This window comes from Podarcis tiliguerta, assembly GCF_965153285.1.
Source record: "Podarcis tiliguerta genome assembly, chromosome: 14".
Taxonomy (NCBI): domain Eukaryota; kingdom Metazoa; phylum Chordata; class Lepidosauria; order Squamata; family Lacertidae; genus Podarcis; species Podarcis tiliguerta.
In genome coordinates, this window is record NC_139547.1 from 29,619,950 (window position 1) to 29,636,220 (window position 16,271).

At 53.0% G+C, this 16,271-nt stretch overlaps 1 protein-coding gene across 4 annotated transcripts in view; it reads left to right on the forward strand.

Annotated features, from left to right (window-relative positions):
• The window catches only part of ERN2 (endoplasmic reticulum to nucleus signaling 2), a 269,302-nt gene that overhangs the window by 579 nt on the left and 252,452 nt on the right, over nucleotides 1–16,271 (forward strand). The window contains exons 2-22 of one of the 4 annotated variants that reach the window (XR_014505006.1): nucleotides 1,484–1,601; nucleotides 1,746–1,779; nucleotides 2,803–2,875; nucleotides 3,021–3,093; nucleotides 4,237–4,359; nucleotides 4,587–4,688; nucleotides 6,160–6,421; nucleotides 6,590–6,668; nucleotides 6,766–6,916; nucleotides 7,534–7,655; nucleotides 7,865–8,038; nucleotides 9,105–9,363; nucleotides 9,546–9,639; nucleotides 10,355–10,544; nucleotides 11,908–12,007; nucleotides 12,281–12,480; nucleotides 12,702–12,849; nucleotides 13,226–13,353; nucleotides 13,485–13,608; nucleotides 13,736–13,803; nucleotides 14,016–14,889. Coding sequence is in view for 3 of the 4 variants with exons in the window: in XM_083413978.1 (XP_083270104.1) it covers nucleotides 1,484–1,601; nucleotides 1,746–1,779; nucleotides 2,803–2,875; nucleotides 3,021–3,093; nucleotides 4,237–4,359; nucleotides 4,587–4,688; nucleotides 6,160–6,421; nucleotides 6,590–6,668; nucleotides 6,766–6,916; nucleotides 7,534–7,655; nucleotides 7,865–8,038; nucleotides 9,105–9,363; nucleotides 9,546–9,639; nucleotides 10,355–10,544; nucleotides 11,908–12,007; nucleotides 12,281–12,480; nucleotides 12,702–12,849; nucleotides 13,226–13,353; nucleotides 13,485–13,608; nucleotides 13,736–13,803; nucleotides 14,016–14,192 (2,799 nt within the window). In the remaining variant the exon portion in view is untranslated. Of the gene's footprint in view, nucleotides 1–1,483; nucleotides 1,602–1,745; nucleotides 1,780–2,771; nucleotides 2,876–3,020; nucleotides 3,094–4,236; nucleotides 4,360–4,586; nucleotides 4,689–6,159; nucleotides 6,422–6,589; nucleotides 6,669–6,765; nucleotides 6,917–7,533; nucleotides 7,656–7,864; nucleotides 8,039–9,104; nucleotides 9,364–9,545; nucleotides 9,640–10,354; nucleotides 10,545–11,907; nucleotides 12,008–12,280; nucleotides 12,481–12,701; nucleotides 12,850–13,225; nucleotides 13,354–13,484; nucleotides 13,609–13,735; nucleotides 13,804–14,015; nucleotides 14,999–16,271 lie in introns of those variants that run through there. The other 3 variants (XM_083413978.1, XM_083413979.1, XM_083413980.1) reach the window with 3 other exon arrangements.

The window sequence follows — 16,271 nt, forward strand, 5'->3', positions numbered from 1 at the left end:
AGAGGAGACGGCTTTCTTTCCTGCTCCCCTAAGTCTTCTTTTCCTGAAGCAGAGCATGATGCCGGCCCCGCCAAGGTGCTAGTCCTTCGCGAGGACAAAAAGAAAAGGGGGGCGTGGAAATGGGGGCGCTTTCAGACAGCAGGGTCCCCACCCTGAGGAGAAGGCTGGCTTTCTCCTCCTGGTCCCGAGGAGGAGGAGCAGGAGGAGAAGGAAGACTCTCACTCTCCCCTCCACCGCCGTGTTTGCTAAGCTGTTTGCCCAAAGGGTGCGCCCGGCTGAAGTTGGCGGACGGGCGCAGCAGGTGAGCTGGCAGAAGTCCGGCTGTTGCCCTCCAGGAATGCGCCCGAATGTGGCAGGTCCCCTGCTGCAGGGATTTCTCTTGCAGACCCGGAAGCGGGGTCGTGGGGTGGGCGAATGTCACACACACAAACAAACCACTTGGAGCCTTGTTGTTCCTTTCCCCGAGAAAGCGTGGGAACTCGTTTCTTCAGGTATCTTGGGAGTAAGCCTTCTGGATCAGCCCATGGCGCATCTAGTCCAGCCTCTTGTTCTCACAGGGGCCAACCAAATGCCCCAATGGGAAACCCCTAAGCAGGAGCCCAGCACAAGGGGCCTCTCTCCTCCTGTGCTTTCCAGCAGCTGAAGCATTGCTGCCTCTGACCAAGGAGGCTGAGAATAGCTACTCTGGCTACTAGCCATTGATAGCCCTCCATGGATTTCTCCAATCCTCTTTAAAGCCATCTATGCCATTCTCTTTTAAAGCCCATCTGCAGGAGCAGGTTCCAGGGCTTAACTGTGCTCCATGCCTCTCTGAGTGGCATAGGAGCGCTTCAGAAATATGGGGTGGATGTGATCACTGGGTGCCATCTGATGCTCCCCACAGGGTCCCCTTTCCTCCCCACTCCCCGTTTTGGCTGGCAAAACTAGGTTCTCTCTTTTACTGGGGAAGGCTCTGCTGCCAGGGTTGGAGGCTGCAGGCAGGACCACCAAGACACTCAAATCAAGTTTCGAGAAGACCATTGGTCCATCTAGTTCAGGACTGCCTACACTGACTGGCAGCAGCAGCAGGTCTCGGGGAAGACTTTCCCCAACCCTTCCTGCAGATGCCATGAGGGAGCTGAACCTGGGAGATTCTGCATGCCAAGCACATGTTCTGCTCCTGAGAACATGCTTTGCTTGCGCTGCCTTAGACTGAGTCGTAGAATCACAGAAGAGCTGGAAGGGACCCAAAGAGTCATCTGGTCTACCACCATGCACCAAGTCAGCCACCTAGTTGGCTCTGCAGTGCTGTCTGGTGCCTGTTGAGATGGGGCTGTTGAGTTCTACTAGGGTAACCCTGATAGTAAGGAAGAGGTGGAAGCTGCAGCACAGGACCACCCTCTGGAGCGACTGTGCAGAAGAAGGCAGGAAAAGGACCTTGCTGTGGCTCTGTGTTCCAAACTCACCCCGCTTCATCTCTTCCTGGCCTGCCCCCACCCCCCAGTGTCTTGCTGGCAGCACACCCACTGTTGCAGAAACGCTGCTCTTCGTGTCAACCCTTGACGGGAACCTCCACGCAGTGAGCAGAAAGACAGGAGATGTCAAGTGGACCCTGAAGGATGGTGAGTAGCAGCAGAAACCCATGGATGCTGGGTTGGAGTTTGGCATTGGCTAGGTGCCTCTCACCTTGCAGGGCTGGGCATAATAATAATAATAATAATAATAATAATCATCTGAGTAAGCACCCCTCCACTTTCTCCTTCCAGATCCACCTCTGCAGGTGCCGGATTACGTGGCAGAGTGAGTGTAGCCTCTTGCAGGAGAAGGGCTGGGGTGCTTTCCCCTTGGTAGGAACAGCTGTCTTCCCAATCCACAGCCTGACTCCCAAGGGCTTCAGCAAGCCAGCCAGATGGGTTCCCAGTTTTGTCTGGAGGTGACAGCCAAAAGCGTCCTCTTTCCATGCCCTAAGAGTAACCCAGATGTAGTTTGTTTGTACATCCCACCTTCCTGGCCCCTTTCCAAGATGCAGATGTTGTAGGACAAGAATAAGGAACCCTTTTCAGCCCAAAAGCCATTTTCATTTTGGGGCAACCCTCTTGGCAGATGCTCTTCTATGGTGGGCAGAGCCATAGGCAAGAGTGGGCATGGCAAGAAATGCAGATTTCACCTCTGGGCACCAGGTTAGTTGCTACAAACTCACACCATTCTATCTTCCATCCAGGCAAGGGAACGGCATTATCAGGGTTCAAGTCTGGTAAGGAAGAGTGGGAAGCAGGGCTGGTGGGGGTGTGGCCTTGGGATAGGAGGTGTGGCCTGGGGAGAGTGGGATGGAGAGGCTTGGGAGGCCACATTTGGCCCCTGGGCATGAGGTTCCCCACCCCTGGTGTCAGAGGCAGAGGAAAGAGACAGAGAGGTGGGGTAAAAGGTTTGGAAATGGTACTTAAACCATCAGGGAAAATAAGAGAGCAGTTACTGCTCCAGGGGCCCAGACAACAGCTGTGAGAATCAGCTCTGTGAAATCTGCACAAATGTTGGGATTTTTAAAATGAATGGAAAAGCATGAATTTTGAGCTTTTCCCGATGCCAAATTCTGCTCTGGGTACCAAGTTCAGACTGCGGTGCTGTCAGAGGGCTCCGGGATGCATTGCCTGCTGGCTGGTGGTATGTGAATCGGTGGAGGGGTGTGTGTGGATCCCCTGAGTTGTAATTCTGAGCGTAGCAAAGTAGCCACTTGCCCAGAGGGGCAGGGAGCACTTTTGCCCAGAGGAAGAGGAGCAGCAGCAACTGAGCAGCTGTTGTCTTTCGCCTGTGTTCCTGGCTCAGGCCAGCATTTCTTCCAGACCCAAATGATGGCAGCTTGTATGTCCTGGGAGGCAAGAACAAGGAAGGCCTTATGGTGAGTGGCCTGGGAGCAGTAGAGGGAGGCTGGGTGGCTCTAGGGGAGGCAGGCTGGCTCTCTAGCACAGGAGGGCCCCCTCAAAGTAAGGGGAGGTGGCCCTGGGCTGCATTTTTTACTTTTAGTCCATCTGTCTCTGCTACAGAAGCTGCCTTTCACCATCCCTGAGCTGGTCCAGTCTTCTCCTTGCCGAAGCTCCGATGGGATTCTCTACACAGGTATAAGCTGGTGGGATGTGTGGGGCAGCTGTGAGTCAGGGCATGATGATGATGATAACTACTAAAAATTCTGTACTACTTAATATATAAGATATATCTCTAAGTGGTGTGCAGAGAACTAAAGCAACAACAGTCAACTTACGCAACAATTAGGATCCTAGTTAGATTCTGGATGGCCGAGCAAGTATGTGATGCAGAGGCTATTGTGGAGCCTGTTTGCATTTTGAATCAGAGTGCCTCTGAGTACATGTGGAGTTCCTTTCCCTCACCAATGAAGGACTGTAGGAAGTCAGAAGAACAATCATCCTAGAGGTTTTATTTACAATGAAGTGGTGTACACAGTTTTATCAAATAAAATCCAGTGGGGGTGGGATTACCTGGGGGGTGGAGCTGAGAGACAAGGGGGTGGCAGACAGGTGCACTTTTCACACTTTGAAAAACCGGCATTAAAGGATCAAACTCATCAGGTTTTCTTGAATTAATTAAACAAATCGGTTTTAACTGGATTTTGAATCAATGTGCCATTAATGGTTCCTGTTTTGAATGTTATTGTGTTGTTATCTTCCTCGGTGGGTCATGCAAACCACTATTCTGAATAATGCTTTTTATACTGCAGCGTAGGAGGCATAGGGGATGAGTTTAGGGAACCTAGGGGGCAGTAGCCCAGAAAAATTCAGGAACCACTGAAATAAACAAATAGATTTCTTAAGTGAGAAGGAGATTTGATCCCCAGCCCTTCTCAGTTTAGAAATAAGGCATGAGCTTGTGTGGACCACTGTGCACATTCAGATATAATGAGGCGGATTATGCCTATAGCCACCCACCCATTTATGGGATGGCTGGTCCCTGCTCCTGCCAACCTAGCAGTTCGAAAGCATGTCAAAGTGCAAGTAGATAAATAGGTACCACTCCGGCGGGAAGGTAAACGGCATTTCTGTGCGCTGCTCTGGTTCGCCAGAAGCGGCTTAGTCATGCTGGCCACATGACCCAGAAGCTGTATGCTGGCTCCCTCGGCCAGTAAATCAAGATGAGCACCGCAACTCCAGAGTCAGCCACGACTGGACCTAATGGTCAGGGGTCCCTTTACCTTTACCTGCAATGGGTACCAAGCAAAAATCCCTCTTCCCACTGCAATTTCCCCAGGGAAAAAAGAGGACACGTGGTTTGTCGTAGATCCAACATCTGGGAAGAAGCAGACCACACTGTCTACCGAGGCTTGGGATGGTCTGTGCCCCCAAACTCCACTGCTCTACATTGGACGCACTCGTAAGTCTGGGTTCCCTTTTTGGCTTGTAAACGTAATAGTTTATTGCAGAAGGGAGCAAGAACTCCCTTCTTGGCTCCTGAGCAGAATCCCACAGGAAGCAGATATCCACACCATTTGCCCAATGCTGGTGCGGTCAAGAACATGCAGGCCTTGAATGTGCCTTGCTCCTGGAAGTGGGTGGGATGTGACAGGCTCTGTGACCACACCAGGTATTTTCCGCCTGCAGAGTACATCATCACCATGTATGACACCAAGTCCCGCCACCTGCGCTGGAACGCCACCTACCTCGAGTACTCTGTCCCGTTTCAGGACCAGAACAATGACTACGGTGGGTAACTGGAAAGGCAAAAGAGAAGGGCCTTGGCTGGGCAGGTGATGTGGGTCCATCCATGGGCGTAGCCAGGGTTGTTAGGGGAGTAGCCAAAGTTGTTGAGCCTCTTTTAGAATATCACCCCTTCCCCCCAAGTTTTTGAGCTTTTTTGGGGAAACCATGAGTAAATACAGTCATACCTTGGGTTACAGATGCTTCAGGTTGCATTTTTTTGGTTGCGGACCACCAAAACACGGAAGTACTGGAATGGGTTACTTCTGGGTTTCGGACGTCGCACATGCGCAGAAGTGCTAAATTGCGTTTTGCGCATGCACAGAAGTGCCGAATCGCAACCCGTGCATGCGCAGATGTGCCGCTGCAGGTTGTGGACACTGCGGGTTGCAAACGTGCATCCCGCATGGATTACGTTCATAACCCAAGTGTCCACTGTATACCCCAAAAAGAGGACATTGCAGGCGGCAGGCTTTCATTGGAGGGAGGGAGGCTTCTGCTGGGGGAGGCAGAACCTCAGCTAACTGACTACTTTCTATGCTTTTCAATAATTTTTGTGGATCTAGGGGGTGCAGCTCCCCCCACCCATAACTCCCCCACACACTCCACCCCACCCTCAACTTTCTTTCGCAGCTGGCTTTGCAAAGAGAAGGTTGGCATTGCTTCAAGTGCCCCAGAAGTGACCCTCCTCAACCCCCTCTTTTTATCCTGCACCCCCGAGCATTTCCACCACCACAGCACCAATGGGACACAGCTCACACGCACTCCACCATGCTAAGAAAACCCATTAACCCCATTTTTATTTGATTTTATTGTTTGGTAGATTTACAAAAAGAGAAAGCCACACGAGTACACAATTTTTTTAAAGGGGTGAGATTAGATGTGAATGCACAAAGCATTTAATTAAAAAAAAAAAATCAAGACTCCTTGCACTCTGCTCCCCCTTTCTTCCCACCCAGGGTGGGCCTGCCCTCTGCCTGCCCCTCTGAGCTGGGGCATCATGCTGGGCTGGGCCTCAGTGACAGCAACCTCTCCTCCTCCTCCTTGCCTGATCTCCAGCAACCGCTACAAGCTGCCCAAGGGAAGAGGCTGGCAGCAGCAGCCATGGAGAGGCAGTGGGATGCTTCCTCACAGCTGCCACGGCCATCGCTCAGGGCAAGCTCTGGTTCATCCTCTTCCCGGAGCTCAGTGGCAGCGTTGCTGGGAGGAGGGAAATAGGGATATTCTTGGATCAAATCAGAAGCTGGGATTGTTTTCATAATTCCAGGGCTGTCCCTGGAAAGTCAGGACACTTGGAGGGTATGCAACATAGAGTCTTGTGGCCCATTAAAGACAACCTTTTCTTCTTACATCATAAATGTGCACGGACTGCAGACCATTTTACCAGATGCACCAGGAACTACCCCTCTGGAAAGCGAGATAACATTGTTCAGGGAAGCCACTTACTGGTTTTCCTTAACCTTCACCCTCTGCCCAGAAATGGCCCACTTTGCCTCTAGCGGAGACGGCCTGCTGGTGACGGTTGGCAAGGAGAGTGGGCAGGTGCTGTGGATGCAGGACTACGGCTCCCCTGTGGTTGGCATGTACACCTGGCGCCAGGACAGCTTGCGGCGGATGCCCTACCTCAACGTTGCCGTGGAGAGTCTGCGCTACCTCGTCCTGCGCTCCCAAGACACTCATTTCTTCATCCACTGGAACTACCAATCCACGAAGGACTTCACTGCCAAGACTCAGCTGCTGTGGGTATTGGGGGGTGGGGTGTCCTGTGGCAGTGAGTTCCGCAGGCTTAATCCACAGCAAGCGCGAGACTGCTCAGGTTGTGCTGGCAGTTCTCTGCTAGAATGTTGAGCTTTGCCCTACGGTGTGACTGATGTGCACCCTCTCCACCTCACTCCCCAATTTTCTAGGCCAACACTGTACGTGGGCAAGTACGCTGCAGGTTTCTACGCCTTGACGTCCTTGGTGCACAAGGGCACAGCTCTTGTTGTGAGTGTCCTCTTCACCCCTTGGGTGGCCCTGGGCAGGTGGAGGAGGAGGAGCAGAGTGCTCACAGAACTTTTTTGTGTGTCCCCACCTGCTACAGCCTCAGGGGCTGACACTGGCCCGCAGCAGTGGCCCCACCACGGAAGACGTGACGATCCAGAAGTCTGGCGAGTGCGAGATCACGCCCAGCACGAGCGTCAAGTACCCGCAGGGCAGCATCACCATCCCCCACAGCCAGTGGCTTCTTATCGGTGGGTCCCCTTCCTCCCTAAACAGGCAGGCAAGCACACACACGCACACACACGCACACACACACACACACACACTATGAAGCTTTGGCCCCCTTTTTAAAATTTTGCTCTGCATACAAAAGAAATGGGGAAGTGATGATATCTCCCACTTTGGGAACCACTGCTATGGCTCCAGGATGCCCCCTCAAGCAGCAGCAACGTGACTCCATTGGGCAAGAATTGCAGATTGGCTTGCCGATCAGAAGGTTGGCGGTTCGAATCCGCACAACGGGGTGAGCGCCCATTGCTCTGTCCCAGCCCCTGCCAACCTAGCAGTTCAAAAGCACGCCAGTGCAAGTAGATAAATAGGCACCACTGTGGCGGGAAGGTAAACGGTGTTTCCGTGCGCTCTGTTTTCTGTCACGGTGCCCCATTGCGCCAGAAGCGGTTTAGTCATTCTGGCCACATGACCCGGAAAGCTGTCTGCGAACAAACACCGGCTCCCTTGGCCTGAAAGTGAGATGAGCGCCATAACCCCATAGTCGCCTTTGACCAGACGTAATGATCCAGGGGTCCCTTACATTTTTACCTTTACCTGCAGAACCACAAATAAAGCAGAATCTTTTATTTCCCCGCAGGGCACCACGAGTTGCCACCTGTGGTCCACACCACCATGCTGAGAGCTTTCCCCCAGACTCTGCGGAGGAGCCCAGAGCTCATCCTGTCCCACAGCTCCTCTCCCAGGACCCTCTTTGATGATGTGAGCGGAGCAAGGGTGGGGTGTGTGTGTGAGTGCTAAAGCTGCTTCTGTGATAGAGAATGGAGTGTGTGTGCTTGGACAGGGTGGGGGTCTGGATGGCAAGAGAGGACACTCCAGAAGGCAGACTTGCCAAGGGTGTCTGTGTGCCTAATATGTAGGTACAGGGGTATGTTTTGCTTATCATTATTTATGGCATTTGCCTGTTTCAGTTCCTGGCCTCACATAGCCAGAGGGCACATGCTGAGGATGGCTGGCACAGCACAGACCCCCGCTTGGAGATGGAGCAGACAGAGATTTACCCTGGGTTCAGCCGCTTGGAGCTGGCAACGGCTGGCGTGGCTGCTGTGTTCCTGGGCGGGGGGCTCTTCTTCCTCCTCCTCTGGGTGAGTGGGCTTTGGTCTTTTTCCCCTTTAGGAAGTACTGTCCCCCCCCCCACACACACACAGCAGTGAGTCCTGGCTCTCTAGTCCCCCCTGGCCACCCACTTTTCCTGCCCTGAGATCAGCCCTCGACTTCAAAGAAGAACGTGCTTCTTTGTTAAACTATGGAACTCACTCCTGCAGGAAGTGGCGATGGCCACCGACTTGGGTGGCTTTAAAGGAGGATGTGACAAATCCATAGTCCTGAGGGCTATCTCTCGGTGGCTACTAGGCATGAGGGCTATGCTGTACCTCCATGGTCAGAGGCAGTAATGGCTCTGAATACCAGTTGCAGGAGGGGGAAAGAGTGCTCCTGTCCTTGAATCCTGTTTGTGGGTTTCCCACAGGCATCTTGGTGGCCCATGTGAGAACAGGACACTGGTCTAGATGGGCCATTGGCCTGACCCAACAGAGCTCTAATTATGTTCTTATATTAGCCCTGCCACCTGCGCCATGATGGGAAGGGAACCTGCTGTCTGCACAGCAATGAGGACTAGAAACTTTGGAATGCTAAATCCTGCCTCGGAGGTCAAATCCCAATACCTGTGTACTCTGTGGCAGGATCCAGGCAGCCCAGGATCCAGGTAGCCCTCCCACTCCCAAACTAGGGAAGGGGCTAAAGACATGGGTGGTGTGTTTCATTCCTGAAGGAGCGTCTCCACCCCCATTGTTCTGCCCAGACGCTGAGGTCCAGTGCCAAGGGCCTTCTGGCGGTTCCCTCACTGCAAGAAGCAAAGCTACAGGGAATCAGGCAGAGGGCCTTCTCGGTAGTGGTGCCCGCCCTGTGGAATGCCCTCCCATCAGGGGTCAAAGAGATAAACAACTACCTAACATTTAGAAGACATCTGAAGGCAGCCCTGTTCAGGGAAGTTTTAAAGTGTGACATTTTGATGTATTTTTAATCTTTGTTGGAAACCGCTCAGAGTGGCTGGGGAAACCCAGCCAGATGGGCGGGGTACAAATAAATTATTATTATTATTATTATTATTATTATTATTATTATTATTATTAATTCTTACCTCCCACCCAGCAAATGCAACAGCAACAGAACCGAGAGCAGCAGCGTCAGCAGCTGTTGCACCAGCAGCTGGAGGAGAAGTTGCAGCTCCTGCAGCAGGAGCAAGGGGTGGGGCGGCCCCCTGCCAGTCACAGCTCTGGGGAGCATCCCCCCACAGCCTCCAGGGATTCACCAGGAATAACTCCAGACCAGAGTTTGGGCCCTTCTTCTTCTTCTGAATGGATGGATGGGGAGATGAGCCAGAGCCTTCTTGTCAGAAGCAACAGCCCAGGTTGGTGCGGTCAAAGTCCTGGTGCAGCCAAGGTTTTCGTTTTGCTTTGCGAGTGGGGGGGGGGGGTACTGAGCTCCCTCAGCCAGGTGGGATTCAGGCAACACCTGGCATTCTGAGCCTGGAGTGGCCTCCGCCTGCCCTTCTGAGCATCAGTCGCTCTCCTTCTCCCTCTCTCCTCGCAGCGGGTGCTGAGCTAGAAACCATCCAGGTGGGGAAGATCTCCTTCAATCCCAAAGATGTCCTGGGCCGTGGGGCAGGGGGCACCTTTGTCTTCAGGTAAGAGGTGCCTGGGTGAACCCAGAACAGAAGGATCTGCCTTCTCCTGGAAGGTCCGCAACTCGGTGGCAGAGAAGACATGCAGAAGGAACTTGGTTTAGTCCCCAACAGCTCCAGGTAGGGCTGGGAGACAATCCTTTCTGAAACCCTAGAGAGCTGCTGCCAGTCAGTGTTAACAATACTGGGCTATGTAGAGCAATAGCCTGACTGTTTATAAGCTTCCTATGTCCAGAGCCAGAGCGTTGGTCCATCTAGCTCAGCATTGTCTACACGGACTGGCAGCAGCTCTCCAGGATTTCAGACAGGATTGTCTCCCAGCCCTACCTGGGGATTGAACCTAGGGACTTTCTGCATGCAATGCAGGTGCTGGCCATTTCCCTACCGTTTCCTTTTGCTCTGTGACTGATCTCCAAGCAGAGAGGGAGCAAGAGCTCAGCAGTGCATCTCTGAAGGTGTTGCCTTCTAGGACAGTTGGGAGATTTATTGAGAGAGAGCTTTGGCAGGAGAGGAGGAGGGTGGTCCAACCTGCAAGCGCAGACCAATGTCCAAGAAGGCTTCCTCCCAAGACACCTGGAGCCCAGGGAGATATCCAGAGAGGGAGCTGTCCTTGCACCTGGGAGTTTCCAGCCCTGGGGTCCAGGTGCAACTGACTGGGTGCAGCTGAGCCAACCTGGCTGGCTGAGCCATGGACCGCTTCTTTCCTCTCCCTCGCCAGGGGTCACTTTGATGGGCGCCAAGTGGCAGTGAAGCGCCTGCTTCCCGAGTGCATCCACCTGGCGGATCGGGAGGTGCAGCTGCTGCGCGAGTCGGACGAACACCCCAACGTGGTGCGCTACTTCTGCACAGAGATGGACAGGCAGTTCCACTACATCGCCATCGAGCTGTGCTCTGCCACGCTGCAGGAGGTGAGCAGCGGGGAGGAAGAGGGGTGTGGGGAGGAGAGGGCTATCAATGACTCCTAGCCAGGATGGCTACGCTCTGCCTCAGCAGTCGGAGGCAGCCGTGCTTCTCAATACCAATTGCTGGGCACATGCGGGGGACCCTGGCTGTCCTTTCCATCTGGGCATCTTTGCCACACATGGCCTGGATGATGATGAAGATGGTGATGATGGTGATGGTGATAACAACAACAACAACAACAACAACAACTTATTACTTATGCTCCACCCACCCATCTGGCCGGGCCTCCCCAGCCACTCTGAGCGGTTTCCAGAAGTCAGATAGTTGTTTATTTGCTTGACATCTGATGGGAGGGCGTTCCACAGAGAGGGTGCCACTACTGAGAAGGCCCTCTGCCTGGTTCCCTGTGGCATCACTTCTCGCAGTGAGGGAACTGCTAGAAGGCCCTTGGAGCTGGACCTCAGTTTCCGGGCTGAATGATGGGGGTGGAGATGCTCCTTCAGGTATACTGGACTGAGGCCATTTAGGGCTTTCAAGGTCAGCTCGGAAACATACTGCGAGCCAATACGTCTTTTAGGACTGGTGTTATATGGTCTTGGTGGCCACTCCCAGTCACCAGTCTAGCTGGATTCTGGATTAGTTGTAGTATCAGGGTCACCTTCAAAGGTAGCTCTACTACAGAAACAGCAGGGTGATGGGAACTTCATCTCCATTCATCCTCTGGAGTAATGAGAATTGAGGTGCTGCCAATGCCAAAGGCCAGTTGGATGGGCTCCTTCTGTTCTCTTTTTGTGATGGTATCTTGGGGGACTTAACCACACACACACAGGTGTCATCTTGCACTGGTTGGATAGCTCAGTTGGTAAAGCATGAGATTCTTTATCTCAGGGCTGTGGATCTGAGCTCCATGTTGGGCAAAAAGATCCCTTTTTGCTAACATTACAAAGGAAAACCCTGCTTTCTGGCCATATTAGAAACAGTATATTTTTTGACTTGTATCCATACCAACAAAAATATTTGGGATGGGGCAGGGGAGCAGAAGTTAAAAGCGGTGTCCCTTTTAAAAACCCGAGTCTGTATACTGAAAAGTAAACTTTGATGAAACCGTGAGTACATGGCTTGCTTTGCTTTTTCAAGTTCTCTGGTTGCAATTTGAGTCCCTCCAAAATGTTATTTGTTTGGTATGTAAGGAATGGGTTCATCTCTGTGCTCTGAGTTGGGCAGTGCCTTTAAGGTTATCTTTCTGAGACTAAGTTTAATCACATATTTATGATTCGCACAGGGCCCACTGGCCAGGTGGTGGCAGAACCTCCCTCCTTGGCTCCCCAGCGAAGTCATTCTGCCCCGTCTTTCTTTCCCCCCTCTTAGTATGTGGAGAGCCCCACTTTCAACCGGCAAAATCTGGATCCCGTCTCGCTGCTGCATCAAACCATGTCTGGGTTGGCTCATTTGCACTCCCTCAACATAGGTAAGGGCAAGCCCTCCTACCTGCACACCTGAAGACAGGTGGTGGTGTTCCTAGGTGACCCCTCAAAGGGCACAGGAACCTAGAAAGTTGCCTGGTCCACCTAACTCAGTATTGTCTACACTGACTGGCAGCAGCAGTAGCTCTCCAGGATTTCCGGCAGGAGTCTCTCCAAAACCTACTTAGAGAGGCTGTTGGGGATTGAACCTGGGGCTGTACCCAGAGGGCCAGCTGCCTCCCCACTCCATTCGATCAACACTCTGTTTGTCTTCTCAGTCCACCGCGACCTGAAGCCCTGCAACATCCTGATCTCAGCCCCAAACAGCCACGGGAAGATCCGTGCCATCATCTCCGACTTCGGCCTGTGCAAGAAGCTGCAGAGGGGGCGGCGCAGTTTCAGCCTTCGCTCCGGCATTCCGGGCACCGAGGGGTGGATTGCGCCCGAGGTGCTGAGGGAGGACCCAAAGGAGAACCCCGTGAGTAGCGTCCACCTGCCCAGGCTCCTGTGTTTACGATGCAGGCAGGGCGAAGCGGCTCCTGCGGGCCGTGAGGTTCTCTGCTGCGGAGGTTGGGGGTGCCACAGGCCTGCTGGAGACCTGACCTGGCCTGGGATGGGTGGTGGTGGGGAAGCAAAGGGTCTGGCTTTGGGAGCAAAGAAAGAGGCAGTTTCCCGCAGGACTCCTTTTGTCTCCAGCAGACGAGTGCAGTGGACATCTTCTCGGCCGGCTGCATATTTTATTATGTCGTATCCAGCGGGCAGCATCCCTTTGGAGACGGCTTTCACCGCCAGGCAAACATCCTCACCGGGGCCTACCAGCTGGCGCATCTCCAAGAGGAGACACATGGTGAGGAGCATCACCCACTATCATATCTGGGGGGCGGGCAGGCAGGGGGGCAGTTCTGCTAACAGAAAGAAACATCCCTGACTCCTCCTCCTTTGTGCATGGAGAGGCTTCATTTGCAGCCAAGCTCACCTGGAGGACAGGTGAGAATGGATCTAGCTATCAGGGTGAAGCTACAGACCATGATGTCCCTGATCCAAACCTTGCCTCTGCTCTGCAGGCTCAGCGGCTGGCTTTAAGCAAGTCGCTCTCAATCTCAGCCCCACCCATCTGCAAACCGTTGATAATGTCCGGGATACCTTGCATGGGTATTGTAAGCTTAACCAGGAATGTATGGGAAGGGCCCAGCTCACTTTCTGCCTGCCCCCTTCCACCCCAGACAACATCATCAGCCGGGAATTGATAGAAGCCATGATCAGCAGCGACCCCCGTTTGCGTCCGTCAGCCACACAGGTCCTCCTGCATCCCTTCTTCTGGAGCCACGAGAAGCAGCTGCAGTTCTTTCAGGTGAGCACCCTAGAAGGTGGGTTGGGGGGTGCAAGCCAGGCAGAAATCCAACAGGTGCAGCACCCTCCCAGTGCTGGCTTCACCGTGCTTGCAAAGCTCAGGGGGCTTTTAGCAAACTCCTCTGCATCTAGGATGTCAGCGACCGCATTGAAAAGGAGCCGGCGGATGGGCCCGTTGTCCGTGCACTAGAGGCCAGAGGGCAAGTGGTGGTGAGAGACAACTGGCGGACGCATATCTCCATCCCCCTGCAGACAGGTACAGGTTCTGCTTCTAGGGTTCCTCTCCCCCTCCCCGGTTCTGACCCGCAGGGGGCAGGAGAGAGCATCAAATTCCCCTGGAAAAGCAGCTGCAGGTGCTCACCTGTGCCATTTCCCTCCTGCAGACCTCAGGAAGTTCCGTACGTACAAAGGCAACTCGGTGCGTGATCTCCTGAGGGCCATGAGGAATAAGGTACCTTGTGTTTCCCCCATTACCCAGGTGTGTCCCTGCCCTAGAGCAGTGGTTGCTGGTGGGGCAGAAAGCAAGGAGGCCAACAGGAGTTGGAACCAGAAGCTGTGCAAAGGATATGCCTGCGCAAACATGCAGCCAGCCTATGGCCTCCTTTCCATGGTGGTTCTGTGTGATGCACCATGGGTGGCCCTTGACTTCCTTTCTCCCTACAGAAACACCATTACCACGAACTGCCCAGCAGCGTCCAGGAAACCCTGGGGGCCGTCCCGCGTGGGTTTGTCCAGTACTTCACGTCCCGCTTCCCCTGCCTCTTGCTGCACACGTACCAGGCCATGCACATTTGTGCCACGGAGAGGCCGTTGCAAGCGTATTACCCCCCTCCGTCATGATGGGACCATGCAGGGACATGCAGGCGGCAAATGGCAAGAAACTGATCTCCTTGGAGGATGGAAGAACTGGCTGTGGGGCCCAGGCTGCCCTGTTACAGAGGGGTGATTTCCTCCATTGGTGAGCGGCGGCATCAGTGTACACCAGCATGCTCTCTGGACCATTTGCAGGAGGACCCAGTTCAGCAAAGCCGCTCCAGGATTCCTCCACCATTGTGTTTTCGGCAAAGCAAGTTTCCTGTAGAGCAGAAAGCACCTTTCGGTAGAACAGTACACAGAGGTGTTCCTTCTCAATCAGACCACTGGGCCGTTTAGCTCATTATCATCTAGTGAAAGCAGTCACTCTTTGGGGTTTCTTAACCCTGCCTGGAGATGCCACTGATAGAGCATTTTGCAGGGCTTCATGCAAGAGAGGACTGCTTTATCTTCAAGCAGAGACGGCATAGGTATCAAGGGGAAGTCCCTGTCTCTGCAGTCTGAAGCTCCCTCTAAGCTGCCACTGCAGCAAGGGGGCTTTCTGGAGCAGGTTTCATGCCAGGTTTATCGGGGAGGGGTACCCACCCTCTCCTACAAAGGACCATTGGTAGGAGAGGGTGGGCATCTCCTCATCTGTCATGGATGCTTTAGCTGAGATTGCTGCATTGCAGGGGGTTGGTCTAGATGACCCTTGGGTCCCTTTCCAACTCTAAGATTCTATGATGCTGCAATTTGTAGGTACGCTGGTAGGATGTCTTGCTGGCTCATAATTTGCCTCTGAGTGTTTTTGTAATGCAATGTTTTTAAATAAAAGATTTTTTTTTAAAAAGAAACAACAGTATGTATTTAATTGTAAAAGCAAAGAAAGAAGAAGAAGAGTTTGGATTTGCTATCCTGCTTTATCACTACCCGAAGGAGTCTCAAAGCGGCTAACATTCTCCTTTCCCTTCCTCCCCCACAACAAACACTCTGTGAGGTGAGTGGGGCTGAGAGACTTCAAAGAAGTGTGACTAGCCCAAGGTCACCCAGCAGCTGCATGTGGAGGAGCGGGGAAGCGAACCCGGTTCACCAGATTACAACACTACCGCTCTTAACCACTACACCACACACTACACCACACTGGCTCTCCAGTCTCTAGGAGGCTAGAGTGTTGTGTGTCCCCACCCCCGAGACAAGGGCTTTCTCAGACATTTTGCTTACCGAATCACCTCAATGGCTCAATGTCCAGCGTTTTGGGTTACTGCTATTAATTGGATTTCTTACCAACCCTTCGCCATAAGATACCAGGGTGGCTTAGAACAAAATAATCAGTGCTAAAATCATTTTTTAAATTTGCAATGGCAATAACAGGGCAGGTCCTATAAACATGCATCTCTGTCACTCCGGCTAAGCTGGTGGTCCTTCAGATGCTGTTGGATTCCAATCCCGATTATCCCTGGCCATTGAATGAGTCAGAACAGATAAAGTACTTCTTCATGCCATATCTAGTTAAACCAGAGGCTTTCAACCTTTTGGGTCCACGGCTCCCTTGACCAACTACATTCTTTCTGTGGCACCGCTGTGGGGCTCAGGAGCCCAGTTATGTCACCCCTTACCTGCAGAGTCGGCAGCCTCTCACCCTTTTTTGAACACCCTCCCTCATGTAGTGTTCCCTCCGCCTCCTCCTTGGGAGTCCTCTGGGCAGCCCCAGCTGCTGCCCCTGGTCTATGAGGTGCCTCTTCACACTGCCCCACAGGGGCCAGGGAAGTACCCCCTGGCCAGCCCCAGCAGCATCATTCACCTGGGGAGCTTGTAGTCATGCGAGCCTTTGGGAGGCAGAAACGCAAGAGGGCATGGGGGGGGGGGAGAGGGACAGAGGCCATTGTTGCCCACAGCACCCCTGAGCATCATTCAGATGTCAAGGAAATAAACAGTTATCTGACTTTTAGAAGACATCTGAAGGCAGCCCTGTTTAGGGAAGGTTTTAAGGATTGAGGTTTTTCTTATGTTTTTAGCTATGTTGTAAGCTGCCCAGAGTGGCTGGGGAAACCCAGTTAGATGGGCGGGGTATAAATCTTCTTCTTCTTCTTCTTGGCACCCCAGGATACCACAGCACACTGGTTAAAA